Source organism: Hippocampus comes, unplaced genomic scaffold (assembly GCF_001891065.2).
Source record: "Hippocampus comes isolate QL1 unplaced genomic scaffold, H_comes_QL1_v1.1 scaffold7, whole genome shotgun sequence".
Taxonomy (NCBI): domain Eukaryota; kingdom Metazoa; phylum Chordata; class Actinopteri; order Syngnathiformes; family Syngnathidae; genus Hippocampus; species Hippocampus comes.
Window position 1 is genome coordinate 5,922,127 of NW_017842060.1, and position 21,371 is coordinate 5,943,497.

Here is a 21,371-nt window from a genome sequence, read left to right on the forward strand (position 1 = left end):
ACTGTGTGTATCCCGCTCGACCTCCCCCTGTACCTTTTCTTTGCTGCGTTTGTGATCAAACATTGTTATTGTTTGGCTGCTGCCTGATTGGAGGTATTTCGGCACCAAACAGACCCCCCATTTGCACCCCCTCCCGGACCAGACTACAATGCCAAAGCGGCTTGAGTGACTGGCCCGTCTGCCAATCAGCACCACCACGTGATTTTACCTGCTTGCTCCCTCCACTGAGGGACATCAGAAGGATCAGAGCCAGCGGGATGACTGGCAGCAGACATGTTCCATTTGCACCTCACCTTTATTTGTTTTTCTATATGATGACCTTGACTGTTTTAAAAAAGAAATTGGCTCTTTTTTAAATTCATGTGACAGTCGGCTCAACTGAGCGAAGGAAGAGGGCTTGGCATTCATCGGCTCGGTCAGCCGATAGATGAAGTGTGCCTCAATAAATTTAAATACCATGTAACACTTAATACATTTAAGTAGTTCAATTAACCCTTTCATGCACCCTGTAACCTGATAACATGATAAGATGTGCACTGTAGTAACCGCTGTCCTTGAAAGGGTTAAAAAAAGTTCTAAGTCTTTAAATTGTCCAATGGGCCAGTTATGAGTGGGCCCCGATCAAATCCGCCTAGTAACAAGTGTCACGTTGCAAGGTGGTGGTGGACCCCAAAAAGCAGGCAAGAGGGACGGGCAGGGTGTACTTGACAAATTGTATTAAAACATAGAGAAAACTAAATCCAAAACAAAGTCCAAAGTAGCAAACAAAAATCATGACTGAAGCTAAAACATAACAGTGACCGAAACATGACTGAAACAAACCTGACAGAACCAAACAATGACCCGACAATAAGTGGTCGGGCGGGAGTCTTTTTATACTACTAATTACATAATGACCAACAGGTGTGCAGCTGCAGGGGGAGCCCTACAGTGCCACCTGTTGGTCACAAACAGAATCACGACAACAAGTGGGCTCCACACAAAAAAAGATGATACTGTGGCTGCAAAGTTTCAGAAAAAAACAAAACAAAACAAAACGTTTTTATTTGGGATGCTGAATGGGCTGTCACTGAAGGATCGTTTTTCTCCCTCGAGTACTCAAAGCGCTTTCCACTGTCGCCTCATTCACCTGCTGATGACGCGGCATCAGGAGCAACTGGGGGTTCAGTATCTTGCTCAAGGACACTTCAACATGGTCCCAATGGCCGGGGGATGGAACCACCAACGTCTGGGTTGGGAAACGACTCGACCACTGAGCCATGCCGCCACCTTTGATTGATTATATGGGCACCGTGGTGATATAGCGGTTCGCTTGTCCACTTCACAGTTGATAGGTCCTGGGATTGAATCTCAGGTCCCCATAGTGGATGATATTTTCACTGGGTCCTCCATCTTCCCTCCCACATTCTTCAAACTTGCATGTTTAGGTTCACTGAAGACTAAATTGTCCATTTGTGATGATGTGGGTGTGATAGGTCGTTTGCCTGCGTGTGCAGGGGTGGTTTGGAATGTAACCGCTGAGATGGAAGGGGATTTTGGAATATAGTTTACCTAAGCCTGACATGCCTTTGTGAAAACAGGAATTTCGTTTCAAGTACAGGAAACAGTATTATTAAAAAGTCCATATTGACCTTCAACAAGTGTAATTAAATGAAATTAACACCCGTGTTTGTATGTTGAAGAAAAGTCTGCGATTTGATAGCTCTGCGTGGACAAAGGAGATCTTCTCTTGCCGGACATAATTTACTGGAGCTTAGCGGCTAGTGAAATAAATGGAGCCCGAAACAGCCTAGCTTGCGAAATACGACCGTCCCGTAAACAATGACAAACAATCGTAAGTTGCGCAAATCGTAAATGGATTACTCTCTGCACCAGTAGAGGTAGCACCTGGTGCCCGTCGTTGAGAAGCGATAAAAGCCGGACCCGACTTGAAGCTTGTAAACATTAACCCCTTTCGCACTGCCCTAATGGAAAATTTTTTTGTGTAGGTTTTTTTTTTTTGTGTAGCGACATTTGTGTGTCTGTAATGTGTGTTCATGTCACCGTATTGGCGTCACGCATTCAGATAAGAATAAATTGACGTTAACAACTCAGCTATTTGGACCCCCGTCCTGCATCAGTACCTTACAAACACGTCAATGAGCTGAAATAAACTTTTCTATTTTCTATTCATGCTACCATGAGACATATTACAATTGTGCCAGTTGAGATTTAAAAAAAAAAAATCAATATTGTGTCATTTGAACTGTGTAGTGTAAATCCAGGCATGATGCAAAGTGTGTTTTCATTCTTTCCTTCCTGGTTTCTGTTTGGAATGTTTCTGCTCTTTTTCAAACTGTTTCTATTACATCTCTCCAGTGACTGCATTTCTGGTATCTGAGGTCAACTGTGGGCCGTATACGATGTGTAGACTATGTACAGTATTGATGTGGGGGCTCTGACCTCACTGCCAGCAACTCCACAGCTTAACAGTAAAAAATTGGCAGCGACAATAATAACTTAGCCTGCGGGTACAATAGACTGTGGGCTCTCCGGTGGATGCTGAGGTGGGACCGTTTCAAAATGGGATATCAATGGCGGCAGTGCGGCGGCCAGAAGGCCCGTCGTGACCTCAGAGCACTCGCCATGATTCAAAGTGTTTTCTGGCTGTAACTCTGACGTTGGAAAAAACAAAACAAAACAAAAAAAAACAGCCAAAGTGTGGGAGCTCACTTTTGGCCCATGATTGCTTTGAGTAATAGCTGCTGAGATTTGGAAACATGGTGCAGCATAGAAACTCTGGCCATCTGTCATACAGGAATGCTCGAACAGTGCAACCGAAAAGTGAACAGGTAAACAGTAGCCCCTTCCGCATTGCCTTTAAAAACAGGGATCTTTGTTTCCACCTTTCTTTACTGGTCCGTATAAACCGGCATCGTCCAGAATAGGAGGATTTAGTCATCCGGTAATTGTTACGCCCTTGGAAATAATTTCAGAGATGTAACAGAAGTGGGATAGTGTTTGTGCACAAGGGAATTCCACAATGCCAAAGCAAGAGTTTACACACACACACACACACACACACACACACACACACACACACACACACACACACACACACAACTGTGTAGCCCCAGTTGAGCCCCTCGAGCCTTTTACTTGATATTCGAACATATTAAAAAGATATTTTTCTCAGTCAAGTACACCGTCCCATACTACGGTGTGCCGCCCTCTGTTGGTCTACAGCGGTATTACATCAAGTATGAACAAACAACCGTTTAACCAAAATAAAATTAACTGGACACACAAAAGAAATATGAGAAATATTTTGACTGTGTTCTTTTTTTTTTAAGCTGCTCCTTTTGCTTTCAGTCCTGTGGAAAAAAAAAGTCAAAGAGAAAGTGAATTGAAAAGCCCAGAATTGATTCATTCCTGCCAACTGAAAAAAATGTCTCATGCCTGTATGAACTCACGAGTTATGTGCTACTCAAGCAGCATATTTGAGGAAGGTTTTGCTCAAAAATTTCAGCAAATAGCCACCTCCCAATAATATGAAATTACACCTGGGACTAAATCATGCGGGATTTGTGTGACAGCCATTATGTGTGTGTTTGATTAGTCCTTATGTTGTGTCGGATATTTATATCCTGGGATAAACTTTGTGTGTGTGTCACTCCATTCACACATCCATCTGTGTGTCTGTTTATTTTGCCACTATCTGAAATGGCATCGTTGTTGTTTTACCATCCATTACTCATTCTTTATGTGTGCATGTATGTACGTGTGTGTGTGTGTGTGTGTGTGTGTGTGTGTGTGTGTGTGTGTGAAGAAAATTCCCATTTGGGGAAAACCAATTATCACAGGTAAATAACATAGCCCATTTCGCCTAGATTTAGCCAAACAAATGAATTTGTAAAAAATGAAAGCCAATGGGATAAAAATGACCTCAACCACCCCCCCCCAGCACACACACACTTGCACGTCTACCTTCGCAGATGCTTAATAAAAGCCGAAAAGTTCATGTCTTTGAAATATTACCTTATAAAACTGCTGTCAAATCAGCCCTCAGAATTCTCTCATAAAGAAGTATAATTACGATTATGAGCCTACCACCATGCAGATTTACAGTTTATAAAAAGTGACTTTTCTTGGGAAAATTAGGAAGGGATAAGGGAAAGTGCAAGGCTTAATTAAAAAAAAAAAGCAGTATTTACGGTGTGAGAGTAGGACGGGGGGATGATAAAGTGTGGGCATTAGTGCATGGAGGCAGTGGGGGGGGGGTATCTTGTTTTTCCAGGAACTTCCTCATTTCAAATCTTCATTAGTCCTTCGCTCACTCTTTCATCAGAACATTCAAGCCTCTGTGTTAAAGTCTTGATTATTTTCAACTCGCTCATTCAGTTGTTGCAGAGGGCGTCCATCTTTTTCTTTATTTTCGTCAAGCGTCTCTCCGCTCTCCCTCTTCAAATGTCAGATATAGATTTTGCCCTCGCCATATTCATTTTAACAAAAAGAGTTATGACCCAAAAAACCCCACAAAAAAAAAAAAAAACAAGATTGTGGCAGAAAGGCTCATAACTCAATTGCCAAATTGCTTTGGCCACAGCATTACATGTGTCTTATATAATATCATAATCAGGTTTAGGGACTAACGGAATACCTGTACTCACATTACGTATTTAGGATACAATAAAAAAATAAATGTCAACATTACGGTTAAAAAAAAAAACAGGTGATCAGACTACATGTACTTTTTTTCCAGTTTTTTTTTTTACGGTCTACATCACATATCATGTCATAGTCATCATATCGGGGTTGGGTGCTGACGAATGTTCCCTCTCTTTTGACAACGGACATTTTTGCACATACAGGTACAGAGCATACTGCACTACAACCATTCCACAGAGCGGCTTCCGGGACGAACTAGCTTAATGCTAGCTAGGATGAGGCCTGTACAAAACAACAGAAATTGATTTAAAATGGGACCAAAAAAAAAAAAACATCCTTGGTTGTGCTGTTGTTCAGGGTATGGTGTGGAATAGTGGAGGTGAAAGTAAGCTATTTTAAAGTAAAAAGCAAAACCTTTCTGCTGCTGTTTGATACTTTGCGTCAAACGCGCCGACGTAAGTTACATTCCGCTAAATTTGAATAAGATAAGTCAATGTGGCTTTGTAAATGTATGATGAAGATGAAGCGCTCTATAAGTGGACTCCAGTTACCATTTAACATTTTGTTCAAATTAGATGTTTCACTTGTTGGGCTATAATGCCTTTTGGGGCAAAAGTACAATGAGTAACACATTTCGAGTTGATTCAGAACTTGTTTGTTAATGTGAACATAAATAGTGAGCGCATACTTCGAGTCCGAGTCCGACCTCAATTTGAGGAATTTATGGGCCGCTTCAAAAAAATAAATTAATTAGCGTATCCGCTACCGCAAGCGTGGTCCACCTTAAGCTAAAAGTAAGCTTTGACTACAGCTGCCCACGACCTTGTAAAAAAATGAAATCATACAGAACAGCTGTCACCCTGTAAATGTCTAGTGCGGCATAAACATCTTGGTGACGTGTCAACTTTGACTAAGAAAAATATTTACTTTATGTCATGATTGTGTATCGCCTTGCTGAACGGATATGAAGGTGTCCAAAATGCCCATTTAGAATTTGATACGGCTCTTTTATTTGGATCTCAATCGATTGTGTGATGTTGTACCTAATTATGTGGCTGCTCTGTATGGAGTATAGAAACAGATGTTTTCATTGACATGTCCATCACAAGTGTCATGCAATACACATAACATCTATCTTTTTATCAGCGAGTGTAACCGACCGACAAAGATAGTGAGCTCTTTTTTAATCTTGGCATTGCAGTAGGTGCTGACACAAATGATTTGTGTGTGAGTGTGTGTGTGTGTTTTTTTTATTATTATTATTATTTTTTAGGCAAGTTGGGTCAAATGAGGTAAAAAGAAAAAAAAAAGAGATTTAACAGCAGAAGTCATTGGTTTCATTTCAGTCTATTCCAAACCGAAAACAAATAAATCAACAGGGCAGACTGTCAGCAGAACTATTAATGTGAAGTCTCATACTTATCTGCATGAACCGTATTTTTCTCTTGCATGAAGATGGCAAGTCATATGAAAGTGAAGACTGATGATGCTGCGTTGACTAAAACGACTCCAAGTCTAGAGTATTAGCACAAATGCATTGGAACCAAATTCAAGCTAACAATGAAAAAAAAAGAAAAAGAAAACACAGTTATGAAACCAAATAAAAATGAAATGCTTGAGGAGGGACAAAAAATAACTATCGCAAGAATGTCCTTCATTTTCGTTTTTCTCAATTAATATCATCCCCGAGCTCTCAGGGCTTGTTTTAAATGTGTTTATTTTGATATTGCCGTACGTTTTGTACAGAAGAAGGAAGGTCAAACAGTCCTTTGAGGATTGTAGTTTGCTTAGTTTCATACAACACAATACTTGAGCTTTCTTTTTTTTTTTTGAATCTTACGCTCGACAATTACTCCATACATTAAAAAATACAAAAACTAATCCAGTACTAAAACTGTCCTGTTATAACATTCTTGACAGAAAAAAATCGAAACATAAAGATAAATTGTTCAGGAAGGAAGGGGGAAAGGAAGGAAATAAAAGACATATTTGACATGTCATTTTATCTTGCCACGACAGATAGTATGCGTGGCGTATGTGATGTGTTAATATTTGTTGAATGCTGCTCTTACAAAAAAAAACAAAAAAAAAAAAACAGAGCCCGAGTCTTTCTCATTTAATTACATTTTCATTTCCATCCATCCATCCATTTTCCAATCTGCCTATTCTCACACTCGCAAGGGTCGTCGAGGGTGCTGGAGCCTATCCCAGCCGTCTTCGGGCAGTAGGCAGGGGACACCCTGGAACAACCATCCACGCTCACACTCACACCAAGGGACAATTTAGAGGGTTCAATCAGCCTGCCATTCATGTTTTTGGAATGTGGGAGGAAACCGGAGTACCCGGATAAAACCCACGCAGGCCCGGGGAGAACATGCAAACTCCACAAAAGGAATCCGGAGCTGCAATTGAACCCGGTACCTCTGCACTGTGCAGCCGACCTGCTAACCACTGGACCACTGGGCTGCCTTTCATTTTCATTTATCCAAAATATTTTACTGTTCTACATTTCCATATCCTTGAGAACTGAAAAAATATTTTTGTTCAAACATCATCAATCTATCAGTGGCATTTCAAAAGCAACACAGAAAAAAAAACAAAAAACAATACTCTCATTTATCGCGGTAGTTTCTGGGTAAATGTATAACATCCAGAAAGAATTGCTATATAATGTAAATACCATACACTGACTAAAATGAACGAGCACCAAGCTTAGCAAGGTTTCTGGGAGGGGTGGGGGGGATATTGGAGTGTCGAGGAATATGTTTTAGATTGTGGGAGGGTCAGCCCTGTGCTGTATAAATAAACAACCGGGACGCGCTGCGAGACAAGTGGGTGACACGACTTGAAGACGCAAACTTTTTCACCAAAACGACCCGCCATGGCAAACAGAAGTGAGTCTCCATCCATCACTGTATCTCTCTTGTTCATAAAACGTATTGCTTATCGAACATCATCTTGTCTTTAGTTACGATTGTGGCCGTGGACCCGAGATGCCGTGAGAACAACTCGGCTCACCGCACCCGAGAGATCGACCTCAAGCGCTTGATTGTGCGCAGGGGTCAGTCCTTCGCCATTTCGGTGCAGTGCTCCGAGGATGTGCGCCAATGCACGGTGGCTTTGGACCTCCATCTTGGTGAGTAAAGCCTGATCTCGAAGTGGCCGCAGTGAGCGGGTCAGCCATTTGTTGGGTACGTTGTCTGCCGTCGACTCGAGCACGGATGTTCTTTTGTATGAATGGCCACAGGTGGATCCAGAGGTTGTTTTACCTGACTATCATTTTCACTTGTTGTTTCTTTAGGCAAGCGAGAGGAGGTCACGATCAGCGTGAAGACGGAGAAAGGCGCAAGCAGCGATTGGTGGTTTACCCAGCGGAGAGCCTACGATGAACTTCTGCTGACTCTGTACAGCCCGGCGGACGCCATCGTCGGCCCTCACCGTCTGGCTGTGTCGCTGGTGTGCTCGGCGACCGGACGCGTGCTGGATGCCGACGCGAGGACCAAGTTCCACCTGCTCTATAACCCGTGGTGCAAAGGTGAATACGTCACGGCCGCGAGTTGTCAACTGTAACGACTTGCATTTGGATCGTTGCTTTTGATTTTGCCGATCATGACGTTTTGCACCACGTCTGGTGGGGGGTATACATGCGTGCGTATGTAGCGAGGGGTGTGCGCGGCTCGGATGAAAGATGATTTGATATGCATCTCAAAGGATGCGATACGATTCAAAGACGGTTGGATTTTTGAAGCGGAATGGTTCCATTCGCTTCGATTCAGCGGGATCACGCTTCCATTCGAGATGATACGGCTCCGTTCGAGGCGGTAAGATGCAAAGAGCGTCTTGCTGTCGTCTGACTCACCGAGGAATGAAATTGTGGCATTTCCTCCAAAGATGTATCCCTCCAATAAAAGACGATGCAATACGTAGCTCCGTAGATTTGAAAGTGGAATGATGACATGGATTCGATGCACTGACACATTAAATCGAAACCTATTCTAATATTTTTTTAAAAGCATCTATCTATCTGTGTGTCTGTGTGTTTGTGTGTGTGTGTGTGTGTGTGTGTGTGTGTGTGTGTGTGTGTGTGTGTGTGTGTGTGTGTGTGTGTGTGTGTGTGTGTGTGTGTGCCACAGATGATGCAGTGTATCTTGCTGATGAGATGCTCAATCAGGAGTATATTATGAATGAGAATGGCATCATTTACATGGACAATTGGGACGCCATCACTCAGAGACGTTGGAACTTTGGACAGGTACACACACGCGCGCACACACACACACACACACACACACACACACACACACACACACACACACACACACACACACACACACACACACACAGATGACCTGTTTGTGTGCGTCGTATTCATGTGTACTGTGTGTGTGTGTGTGTGTGTGTGTGTGTGTGTGTGTGTGTGTGTGTGTGTGTGTGTGTGTGTGTGTGTGTGCAGTTTGAGGACAAGGTGATGGACATTTGTTTTGAAATTCTGGACAACTCCAGTGAGGCCATAAGAGACTCGAAGAAAGACCTGAAGCAAAGATATGACCCCGTCTACGTCAGCAGGGTTGTCACTGCCATGGTGATGACAATGAGGAACCCCCCCCCCCCTACACACACACACACATATCTCCCCAAAAAAGAACATGAGCATTCATTTATGGTTGCCTAGAACAAAATGAGACGTCAAAGTACGATGAAAACGAACCATCCGATATGTGCGTCCAGGTGAATGCCAATCGCGACAGGGGTGTGTTGCAAGGCCGCTGGGAGGAGCCGTACTCTGACGGAGTGGCGCCTTACAGATGGATAGGCAGCGTTTCCATCCTCCAAAAGTGGAGCGACGGCGGAGCCAGGCAGGTCAAATACGGCCAGTGCTGGGTCTTTGCTGCTGTCACCACTACAAGTGAGCCATCCAGGCGTCTGGCGTTGTCACCTTAGCATTTGGAGAAGCCTGAAAGCTGCTATTTGCATGTTGTACAATGGAAAGGCACGGTTTCTTTCAAGGTTTAGTGTTATGGGATTTTTGTTTGCTCTTCGTACAGTACTGCGCTGCCTGGGAATCCCAGCACGCAACATTACCAACTTTGATTCTGCCCATGACACCGACGGAAACCTTTCTTTGGACTACCTGGTCGATGAAGACCTGAAGATTATTAAAAAAGGACGCTCAGACAGCTCATGGTAGGACGCAGCAAAAAAAAAAAAAAAAGATCCTCTCGTTTGTTCTGATGTCATTTATCATTCACGCGTCTCTCAAACTCTTCTTTTAGGAACTTTCACTGTTGGGTTGAGGCCTGGATGAGGAGAGATGACCTCCCACAGGGAAATGACGGCTGGCAGGTTTTGGACCCAACCCCTCAAGAATTGAGTGACGGTACAGCCCATTTTTTTTTTTTTTTGTGTGACCTGAGTAAGGAGATTCTGGCCATTTCTGACTTAGTCGCAGTGACGATTCGTTGCTGATTCCAACTGAAACCAACTGACGCTTCGGTTGGGCAGCTTCCATTTGACTATCATGCTGAAATGGCCGGGGCTGAGGTCGTGGGTTGTATTCCAGTTCCGCCCTTCCTGTTTGGAGTTTGAATGTTCACCCTGTGTCTGCGTGGCTTTTCTCCGGGTACTCTGGTTTCCTCCCACATTCCAAAAACATGCGTGGCAGGTTCACAAAATGCTCCAAATTGTCCCTAGGTGTGAGTGTGAGCGCGGATGGTTGTTGGTCTCTGTGTGCCCTGCGATTGGCTGGCATCATTTACTTGACCAAAATTCATAGACATCATCAAGATTGCTTCAAATTTGATGCCGAAATGACCTTTTGATTGTTAGGTGACTTCCGCTGTGGTCCATGTCCTGTTAAGGCCATCAAGGAGGGAAATCTGGGCATCAAGTATGACGCTCCGTTTGTATTTGCGGAGGTGAACGCTGACATCATCCACTGGATGGTCCGAAAAGACGGCCAGCATCAAAAGGTGGCCCCCCTCGTTTTCCCTCAAGAAAACCTCGTACGCATTTTATTGAAAACGATGAGCCTTTGTTGTTTACAGATCAGAGTGGACCAGTTCAGCATCGGCAAGAACATCAGCACCAAAAGTGTTTTTGGCAATCACAGAGACGATGTCACTCAACAATACAAATATCCTGAAGGTTAGCCAAAAATGACTCATTTTTCAACATGGACAAACAGATCACGCACATATTTCGGCTCTGCGTCAGTTTTCATTCATACAATAAGCGCACGTATCCAAAGGTGCGCACGCTGTATAAACTTCATATGAGCCAATCGTACATTTTATTTTTGCATATTTTAATTGTCTTGTGCCCCATTCATCCTAAATCATCCGGGCTAGGCCCTGAACTTTTTCTTGTGCCGGTAAACGGGTGGATTCATTTCAGCAGCAGACTACTGGTGGTGTAGCGTTTTGGTGCGAGATCACTTTCCACTCAGTGTCCAATTTGCTTCCAAACTGCAGCGTGTCTTCAAATGTCACGTCACCGTAGCCGCGGTTTAATTATCAAGGGCTGATTAATTTTCTTCATCAGGCTCCGTGAACGCGAGAGAGGTGTACGCAAAAGCTCAGCGTGCAATCAGAGAGCCGTCCCCCGAGAGGCCGGAATCAGAGAAATTTTTGTTGAGCGTCAAACCCGGAAAACTTGTGTTTGGATCAGATGTCGACATTGTTGTCGAGGTATGGCACACAACGTATTGTTGTTTCGTATTTTTAGCTTTCATGGGCTTTCCCCAAAAAAACATTCACTTTTTTGACTGGCTTTTCGTCCTAAAGACCACTCACAAAAATTTGGGCGGTGATCAGTTTTCGGGGCAAAATTAGTTACTGCATCTGAAACACAAACAAGTAAAAAAAAAAAAAAAATACAATATGAGTAATAGGCACATGAAGAGTGAGAAAATATTTTTGGTGCACTCTGGAGATGGTCATGCACAGTCTGGCAAATGATTCCAAATTACATTTTACCAAATGATTCTTTTGTGCAGTTGATGAACGACGGAGGAAAAAACGCCGACGTTCGTCTGAACATGGCAGTCACAGCAGAAACGTACAACGGTATCCACCTTGGGATGGTGCAGAGGGAAACCAAGCAGATTTCTGTGCGCGCCAACCAAGGTTGTAGCATGTAAAAAAAAAAAAAAAAAAAAAAATGAAAATTTGTCAAGTACATCTCCGGACAGCAACAACTGAAGATGACAGCATTGTTGGCAGCCGAGGGACTGAGGAGACCCATCATGGCCATGGGCAGAATGTCACCTGTCATGCCTCAAGTCCTTGTTGAGGTGAGCGCACGCAGGCAACATGCAACTGTGGTCGTCATTTCACTTGTAGTAAAAATCCATCCATTTTCCGATCCGCTTATCCTCACACGGGTCGCAGGGGGTGCTGGGGCCTATCCCAGCCATCTTCGGGCAGTAGGCGGGGGACACCCTGAACCGGTTGCCAGCCAATCGCAGGGCACACAGAGACGAACAACCATCTATGCTCACGCTCACACCTAGAGACAATTTAGAGTGTTCAATCAGCCTGCCATGCACCCGGAGAAAACCCATGCAGTGTAGTAAAAATCCCAAACTCAAAACAACAACAAATTCGACATCTGACCTTTGTGTTACCAGTGACAAAGCAAACAAGTTGCTCGTTTTCTTGTGATATCTTTTTATCTTAAATTTTTTATTTTACGAAGTGGCTCGTATCATATTTAACTTTAAAATATTGAATTATAAAATTCATAAAAGTCGGGCGGCCTGGGGCTCCAGTGGTTAGCATGTCGACCTCACAATGCAGAGGTCGTGGGTTCGATCCCGGCTCAGGCCTTCTTCCTGTGTGGAGTTTGCATGTTCTCCCCGGGCCTGCATGGGTTTTCTCCGGGTACTCCGGTTTCCTCCCACATTCCAAAAACATGCATGGCAGGTTCACAAAATGCTCCAAATTGTCCCTAGGTGTGAGTGTGAGCGCGGATGGTTGTTGGTCTCTGTGTGCCCTGCGATTGGCTGGCATCATTTACTTGACCAAAATTCATAGACATCATCAAGATTGCTTCAAATTTGATGCCGAAATGACCTTTTGATTGTTAGGTGACTTCCGCTGTGGTCCATGTCCTGTTAAGGCCATCAAGGAGGGAAATCTGGGCATCAAGTATGACGCTCCGTTTGTATTTGCGGAGGTGAACGCTGACATCATCCACTGGATGGTCCGAAAAGACGGCCAGCATCAAAAGGTGGCCCCCCTCGTTTTCCCTCAAGAAAACCTCGTACGCATTTTATTGAAAACGATGAGCCTTTGTTGTTTACAGATCAGAGTGGACCAGTTCAGCATCGGCAAGAACATCAGCACCAAAAGTGTTTTTGGCAATCACAGAGACGATGTCACTCAACAATACAAATATCCTGAAGGTTAGCCAAAAATGACTCATTTTTCAACATGGACAAACAGATCACGCACATATTTCGGCTCTGCGTCAGTTTTCATTCATACAATAAGCGCACGTATCCAAAGGTGCGCACGCTGTATAAACTTCATATGAGCCAATCGTACATTTTATTTTTGCATATTTTAATTGTCTTGTGCCCCATTCATCCTAAATCATCCGGGCTAGGCCCTGAACTTTTTCTTGTGCCGGTAAACGGGTGGATTCATTTCAGCAGCAGACTACTGGTGGTGTAGCGTTTTGGTGCGAGATCACTTTCCACTCAGTGTCCAATTTGCTTCCAAACTGCAGCGTGTCTTCAAATGTCACGTCACCGTAGCCGCGGTTTAATTATCAAGGGCTGATTAATTTTCTTCATCAGGCTCCGTGAACGCGAGAGAGGTGTACGCAAAAGCTCAGCGTGCAATCAGAGAGCCGTCCCCCGAGAGGCCGGAATCAGAGAAATTTTTGTTGAGCGTCAAACCCGGAAAACTTGTGTTTGGATCAGATGTCGACATTGTTGTCGAGGTATGGCACACAACGTATTGTTGTTTCGTATTTTTAGCTTTCATGGGCTTTCCCCAAAAAAACATTCACTTTTTTGACTGGCTTTTCGTCCTAAAGACCACTCACAAAAATTTGGGCGGTGATCAGTTTTCGGGGCAAAATTAGTTACTGCATCTGAAACACAAACAAGTAAAAAAAAAAAAAAAATACAATATGAGTAATAGGCACATGAAGAGTGAGAAAATATTTTTGGTGCACTCTGGAGATGGTCATGCACAGTCTGGCAAATGATTCCAAATTACATTTTACCAAATGATTCTTTTGTGCAGTTGATGAACGACGGAGGAAAAAACGCCGACGTTCGTCTGAACATGGCAGTCACAGCAGAAACGTACAACGGTATCCACCTTGGGATGGTGCAGAGGGAAACCAAGCAGATTTCTGTGCGCGCCAACCAAGGAAAAAAAAAAAAATTGAAAATTGTCCTGCGCCTTTTTCTCCCCACTTTTGACCTTCACCAAAATGTGTCCAGTTCACAAGGAGGTGGTGCGAGTGGGCTTCGACGACTATGTCAAGTACATCTCCGGACAGCAACAACTGAAGATGACAGCATTGTTGGCAGCCGAGGGACTGAGGAGACCCATCATGGCCATGGGCAGAATGTCACCTGTCATGCCTCAAGTCCTTGTTGAGGTGAGCGCACGCAGGCAACATGCAACTGTGGTCGTCATTTCACTTGTAGTAAAAATCCATCCATTTTCCGATCCGCTTATCCTCACACGGGTCGCAGGGGGTGCTGGGGCCTATCCCAGCCATCTTCGGGCAGTAGGCGGGGGACACCCTGAACCGGTTGCCAGCCAATCGCAGGGCACACAGAGACGAACAACCATCTATGCTCACGCTCACACCTAGAGACAATTTAGAGTGTTCAATCAGCCTGCCATGCACCCGGAGAAAACCCATGCAGTGTAGTAAAAATCCCAAACTCAAAACAACAACAAATTCGACATCTGACCTTTGTGTTACCAGTGACAAAGCAAACAAGTTGCTCGTTTTCTTGTGATATCTTTTTATCTTAAATTTTTTATTTTACGAAGTGGCTCGTATCATATTTAACTTTAAAATATTGAATTATAAAATTCATAAAAGTCGGGCGGCCTGGGGCTCCAGTGGTTAGCATGTCGACCTCACAATGCAGAGGTCGTGGGTTCGATCCCGGCTCAGGCCTTCTTCCTGTGTGGAGTTTGCATGTTCTCCCCGGGCCTGCGTGGGTTTTCTCCGGGTACTCCGGTTTCCTCCCACGTTCCAAAAACATGCATGGCAGGCTGATTGCACACTCCAAATTGTCCCTTGGTGTGAGTGTGAGCGCGGATGGTTGTTCACTTATGTGTGCCCTGCAATTGGCTGGCAACCGTTCAGGGTGTCCCCCGCCTACTGCCCGAAGACGGCTGGGATAGGTTCCGGCATGCCCCGCGACCCTTGTGAGGATAAAACAGTTCAGGAAATGGATGGATGGATAAATAAATGTAATACAACTTTTTTTTATCCATTGACATTCAACATCACAATATATCTTTTTTGGATCAAATAATCAGTTGACAATTCTTTTCCTGCTGCCCATTCTTTATGACCATAACAAAATGGTCTACCTATGGGCTTTTCGATCGTTGTTCAATCGTCTCTCTTCAGGTTTGTGGCAAGACTTATCAAGGACAGCAAGCAACCTGCTCCATCTCCTTCACCAACCCTCTCAAGGTGCCTCTGAAGGGGGGCGTTTTCAACGTGGAGGGGGCCGGCCTATTGGCTTCCACTGAGGTCAAGGTGAAGTAAGTACAGACTCGATGCGCTTCATTAGCCGTCATCTTTCATTCCGTCATCTTTCATTCGACATCTAAAACACTTTTTCTGTCTTTCAGCTCCGACATCGGCCCCGGCCAGAAGGCGCTCGTCAAACTCGCCTTCATCCCATTTCGGACTGGCGTCAGGAAACTTCTGGTTGACTTCTTCTCAGATGGGATCAAAGACGCGAAGGGAGATGCTACAGTGATGGTTCGCAAATGAAGGAGCGAAATGGAATCATAGAAATCGAGTCGGAAGTAGAATCAGTCACCAGTTGAGTCATTTGGCCTCGAAGGACGCTTCCGTCTCGATCGCATGAACAACGAGCTGTCACTCTACCAGGAGGCAGTTGATTTCGTCTTCAAATAGCTTGCTTGCCTATAATCGTTTGACACGTTTGCTTGGCGCGGGGATTTTAATCAGACTAATCCGAGATAACAAAGCCACGATCACAAATTGCGGGATTTTTAAAAAATGAAAAGTTTGTATGTCTGCGTGTGTGCGCTTGTGAAAAGAGCGCTTCTAAGTAGCCTCTTTGGAAACGGCTCTCCCTCCCGGCTCCACTATAGTGTCTGTTGTTGTTTTCCTGATACTCTGTCAATACAGTTGAAAGTCATAAACGCATGCTTGGGTATCTCATCGTCAACTGGATTCTTCTTCTGCAGCTCCGACATTTCTGCCGCAAATATTCTCTGAGTGACAGCCATGTATACGAACAACGTAACTGCATTCTTCCGAGTGTAACGGCGCGACGCAAACATGCACGCACGCACAAGACCTATTTCACCAGCCGGCTACGCTAAGGCCGAGGCTTTCCTGCATGAGTGAACAAACACAATGCGCACGCCAGCAAGCGCAACGCACAGCCTCCCTGACCCACATGGCATCACACATACTAATGGACGCATTTTGGAAATGACTCAGAAGCATTTTATTCAATCTGTGTACAGGGTATCGTCACAAAAAAAAAAAAAAAAGTTTCTGTAATGCCCTCGCATATGGGAAGGAGTTACCAATGCTCTTTTCAGGCTTTTATTGAATACTCGAGAGAGCAGTTAAACACCTCCACACAATGAGCACACTGGCGCCGGAGCTGCTGTAGACCACATCTCACGTCCAAACACTTGCAGACTCAAATTGAAATTGAACTTTAATATTTTTTTTTTCTTTCCCAATTTGATTTTGAAGAGGAAAGCATGAATCCAGTCCTCAGTGGGTTCCTATTGATCAGCCATTATGATCAGATGTGAAGATTTTCAACTGAATTGTTTAATTTGAAACATTTCTCGAATGTATGACTGAAGTTTTCAAAGCAAAGCAGATGCGCAAGAATTTGGTCATTGGTTAAAAGAACAGCATGTTATCTTGTCTGTGTGTATGTAAGCGTGTGTATGTGTGTGTATGTGTGTGCAAGTGTATGTGTGTGTGTGTGTGTGTGGGGGGGGGGGCCCTCTGGGTAGTGATAAAGACCGAAGCTGCCTGACAACTATTCGGAATGCCGCCTCGCTAATTACTGAAAGCATACACAGCTGAATACACCTCACAAGGGCATGGGGACACTTACACACACACACTCACACACAGACACACACACACACGCACACACACACACACACACACACACACACACACACACACACACACACACACACACACACACACACAGACACACACACGAGTGTCAAATGAATATCTGGAGGAGAAATATGAACAAGAGGAGAGCGACGGCACTGCAATGTCTTCAAAGACAACTTCTAAGAGAAGTGAGAATGAGTCTGAATAAAAGGCAATGAGATAGCTGGTGAAAGCAGGAAAAACAAACATGCATTGTGTTAGTGTGAGAGAGTGTGTGTGAACCCGTGTGTGTGTGTGTGTGTGTGTGTGTGTGTGTGTGTGTGTGTGTGTGTGTGTGTGTGTGTGTGTGTGTGTGTGTGTGTGTGTGCGCGTGCGCAAGAGATAGAGAGCGTGTCTGAGGTGTTTGTGCGATAGAGAAATAGAGTGCATATGTGAGATAAAGTGTGGATGTGAGAGTGAGCACAATTGAATGTGAGTGTGTGCTCAGTTTGTGTGAGCGTGTGACAGTGCATGCTTATGAGAACCTGAGTGACGTACCGTGTGCACGTGAGAGAGCGACTGAAACTTTGGGTGTGAGTGTGTGTAAGAGATAGCGCTTGTGAAAGTTTGTGTATAAGTAAGGGCTGGACGATGAAAAGAAATCTAAATCGTGATTTCGATTTTGGCTTTTCTCGAACTTTAAAACATTATCATGGAAGAAAAACGATTCATTTGCAGAACGGCGCGGTACGTTTACAAATTCCCGACATTGTGAAGGTAGCCTGAATGCACCATATTGCCTGAGTAGCAGCTGCGTATCGGATGTGATTCTGCTGACAACGGGCATGCAAGATGCCGTTTAATGCCACCCTAGTTAGGGATTGGTGTAGAATTAAACACACAACTACAAGATTTCAACACATTGTGCAGTTAAATTCAAAACATACTTTGTTTTTAAAACATTGTCAGCGCTAATGCTAAAGTCAATGGAGGACCCCAACTCAACGGGAAATTAGCATCTACCGAGGGAATGATAGCCCTTCCAATAACATACAAACGCTGTGGAAACACATACCCGCAGGTAAGCGAGCACTACTCAAAAGCACAAATTCCTCCCACCTGTAAAAAATGATTTCAATTTATGATATTCTCATTCTTCCTTCATCCATGCACGTCACCACACTGCCCCCTAAAGGCCGAAACGCGTTTTGTTTTTTCGTTGGTATTGTTTTACTCTCTTCTTAGTTGACTTTCTTTCTGATTTATTTTCGCGTTGTCCTTTCAAGTCATATTAAAATGACTCTTCAAGGATTCAAGGAACTTTCCTTTCCTCAAAATTTAAGGACACATCGATTTACAACCCCCAAGGTCTCAGGTTAGCCCACTAAGTCCCAAGACTTGTGAAAATAAGATACAAATACGCTAATGATGTAGCAGGTGTGAATGTAGCAGAATGAAAATGCAAGAGGCTCGAAACTCAAAGGATATTTCCAAGGTCATTTAGGTCCATCCATCCATTTTCTGATTCGCCTATCCCAGCTGTCTTCGGGCAGGAGGTGGAGGACACCCTGAACCGGTTGCCAGCCAATCGCAGAGCAAGCATAGACAAGCAATCATGCGCGCGCACTCACGCCTCGGGCCGATTTAGAGTGCTCCGTTAACCTGCCACGCATGTTTTTGGAATGTAAGGAGGAAAACTGGAGCACCTGGAGAAAACCCACACAGGCACAGGGAGAACATGCAAACTCCACACAGGAAGGCTGGAGTCGGAATCGAATCTCTACATTGTGAGGCCGACCTGCTAACCAGTCGACCACCGGTCTGCCCGGTAATTAAGGTACTTTACAAAAAGAATAGCGTGTTCAAGAATAAAGTGCTCAGCATGTGGGGCTGAATGGACATGAGGCGATGATGATAGCTTTGAGGAGTTGAACTTCAGTCGTCAAATAAATACTAAGTTTTGAAATGATTGGATGATTGTTTTAATCATACTGATTTCGGTCTCAATCCAAATAATTGTGATGATTATTTTTTTTCCCCCATAATCGTGCAGCCCTATTGCCACTGTGGAAAAGAGACTCTGTGTGAGTCAGCTTGTGCATGTGAGAGTGTTAAAGTTCACGAGAGTGTGCGTCTTGGAATAGCAGCCGCGGCACCAGCAGTAAATAGCAGCAAGCTCATTTCAGTGTTGTGTGATCAGCCAATTCATCATTAAAGCTGTATGAGCTCTCCAAGATGATGAAGCACTTAAGATTCTTTGTTTTCGTGGGGCGAACAGCTCCGCTCCTACACTTAATTAAAGCTTCCATGTGATTGCTTTCGCCCCTTGCTGTTGTGTCATTTCCCAAAAGGCAAGAATTTCACTCATCAAAGACAACCTTGCTCTCGTTTGTGTTTCTGTGCGAAAATCATTGTGCAAATACTGCAATGCACAAAGGCGGTTCTGGTAATTAGCATGTTTAACTTGATTGAAAGATTCACAACAAGCCTTTTGGCTGACACCTTCCAATTAAAATAAACAATTTGACTGAAGCGACCTTGTGTGTCTTATGAAAATGAGACCACAGTGGAAATAAGAGACGAAAATTCAAATGTCGGGAAAATTCTGCACAGGTATAAGTTGTCATTTTGTGCGGAGGGTGGGGGAATCACTGTTGCAAGAAAAAAAAAAAATCGTAATACTAAAGAAATAACATAATCATATTAAATACTTCTCATATGTACGCCATGAGCAGCTGTAACATTTTTAAAAATCGTAATTTTACATACATAACAACATTGTCCATCAGTGGAGCTCCACAGGGAAACGATTTCATCCTATTCATTATCTATTTAAAAAAGTCAAATTTTCTTATTTATTTATTTGTTTTTTTGTCATGACAACACAGAGACGAAAATACGGTCAGTAAGACATAAAATTAGACAATGACTAGTCTTTGACATCAATAGTATTAAGACTCCATTAACCCTTTTAGGGACAGAGGTTACAACAGTGGACAGCTTATCACTTTATCAGCTGACAGGTTGCATGAAAGGGTTGAAAGCTATGAGCCCCGTATTTGAGCTATTTTGTTTTAACTTTATAGAAGTACTTAGTACATGCCCCTGGTGTTCATTCTGTATATGCGCGAGCCATATTTGTTGCCTCATGGGCGTCTGCTGCTAACGTCGAAATAGCGCTGTTTGACAGCCGTTACAAAAGCGCGTTTTAGCAATTTATATGCAAAGCAGACAGATGAGGAAAACATTCATTGGAATGACACACAGCGAGACGGGAGGATATCTAATTGGACAGAAGCTTGCATATTGTGACTGCGCCAGAGATTGCTTTGTTGCAAATAAAGGCCGCGGCGGATCCGCGCAACACGTTTTAATGCAAGCACACAAGATGCTGTGATCAGCGCTGAAAAAATCTGCTTTTGCGAAAATGTGAAGCAGCCAATATCAAGAGAGTAAAGTCTAAATATTATGGTGGGGGGGGGCCTGGGGGTGAGGTTTCAAGAAAAAGGTCAAATGTTGAAAAGAAAGAATGTTATAATCTTGAGAAACGAAGCCACGAGAATAAATTCCACAAGGTTATGAGAAAAAGGAAAATGTAATTTGAGAAAAAAAAACGAGTTACCCTAACTTGAACGAAATGAAGAAAAAAGACATGGTACTAACTGAATGAAACCAAAATTTCGAGAATGAATGTTCAAATCTTTGAAGAAAAAATCATTACGTTGAAATTAAAAAAAAAGGTCATTTTACAAGATCAACTTTGTACAATGAAAAAAAATGTCATGAAGTCCAACTATTTAGGGAAAAAGTCATCTCACTATAACATTTTTACATCACAATGAGAAAATGACAAAATCATTTTCATAGAAAAATCAAAAGAAAAAACAGAAATTGCATCATAAATTAGAAAATTAACAGATTTGGCCTCAGGGGAAAGTTACTCAGAGACACTTTATTATATTCCAAGTCTTAGCGTGACGCTTCCTCGTTGTCTGCGCGTCAGGTTGGATCCCTCACCTGACACTTCATCAAAAGCGTTTACGCCACAGTGGTGGGGTGGGCGTGGGGGGGGGGGGACAAATTGTCAAAGATGGCGTCCACCGGAGAGGCGATGGAGTGTGGCAGCTGAAGAGCTCTCATACATCATCTCATTCCACCTGCTGCGAAAACACACACACACACACACACACACACACACACACACACACACACACACACAGGTCTTGTGTTTTTGCCACTGGAAAAGGAGTGCGGTCTCATGAGTGAGTCGCCAGCAGATGGACGTTATTATTTGAATTGAAAGGTTGAATCGCACCGGATATGCGGGCAGCCATCTCTCGCCAAAAGGGGGTTTCCACGCAAAAGTCACGCTGTCTGACAAGGTCTTCATCATTCGGACAGCAAGA

The 21,371-nt window shown here is 43.7% G+C and overlaps 1 protein-coding gene across 1 annotated transcript; it reads left to right on the forward strand.

Annotated features, from left to right (window-relative positions):
* The first annotated feature begins 7,417 nt into the window (after positions 1-7,417).
* On the forward strand, positions 7,418-16,050 carry LOC109511444 (protein-glutamine gamma-glutamyltransferase 2-like). Its single transcript, XM_019862562.1, has 15 exons — positions 7,418-7,541; positions 7,616-7,783; positions 7,949-8,182; positions 8,781-8,899; positions 9,101-9,229; positions 9,376-9,553; positions 9,693-9,831; positions 9,921-10,024; positions 10,474-10,616; positions 10,692-10,791; positions 11,188-11,333; positions 11,642-11,771; positions 14,105-14,265; positions 15,262-15,398; positions 15,489-16,050. Exons 1-15 carry the CDS (start codon positions 7,529-7,531, stop codon positions 15,631-15,633), a joined length of 2,046 nt encoding a protein of 681 aa, XP_019718121.1. The 5' UTR covers positions 7,418-7,528; the 3' UTR covers positions 15,634-16,050.
* Positions 16,051-21,371: the final 5,321 nt, after the last annotated feature.

Bases quoted from the DNA above. Each gene is read 5' to 3' on its own strand.
- LOC109511444 (XM_019862562.1), top strand. The intron at 9,230-9,375 runs GTGATGACAATG...ATGTGCGTCCAG, and splicing joins GCAGGGTTGTCACTGCCATG to GTGAATGCCAATCGCGACAG. The intron at 11,334-11,641 runs GTATGGCACACA...TCTTTTGTGCAG, and splicing joins ATGTCGACATTGTTGTCGAG to TTGATGAACGACGGAGGAAA.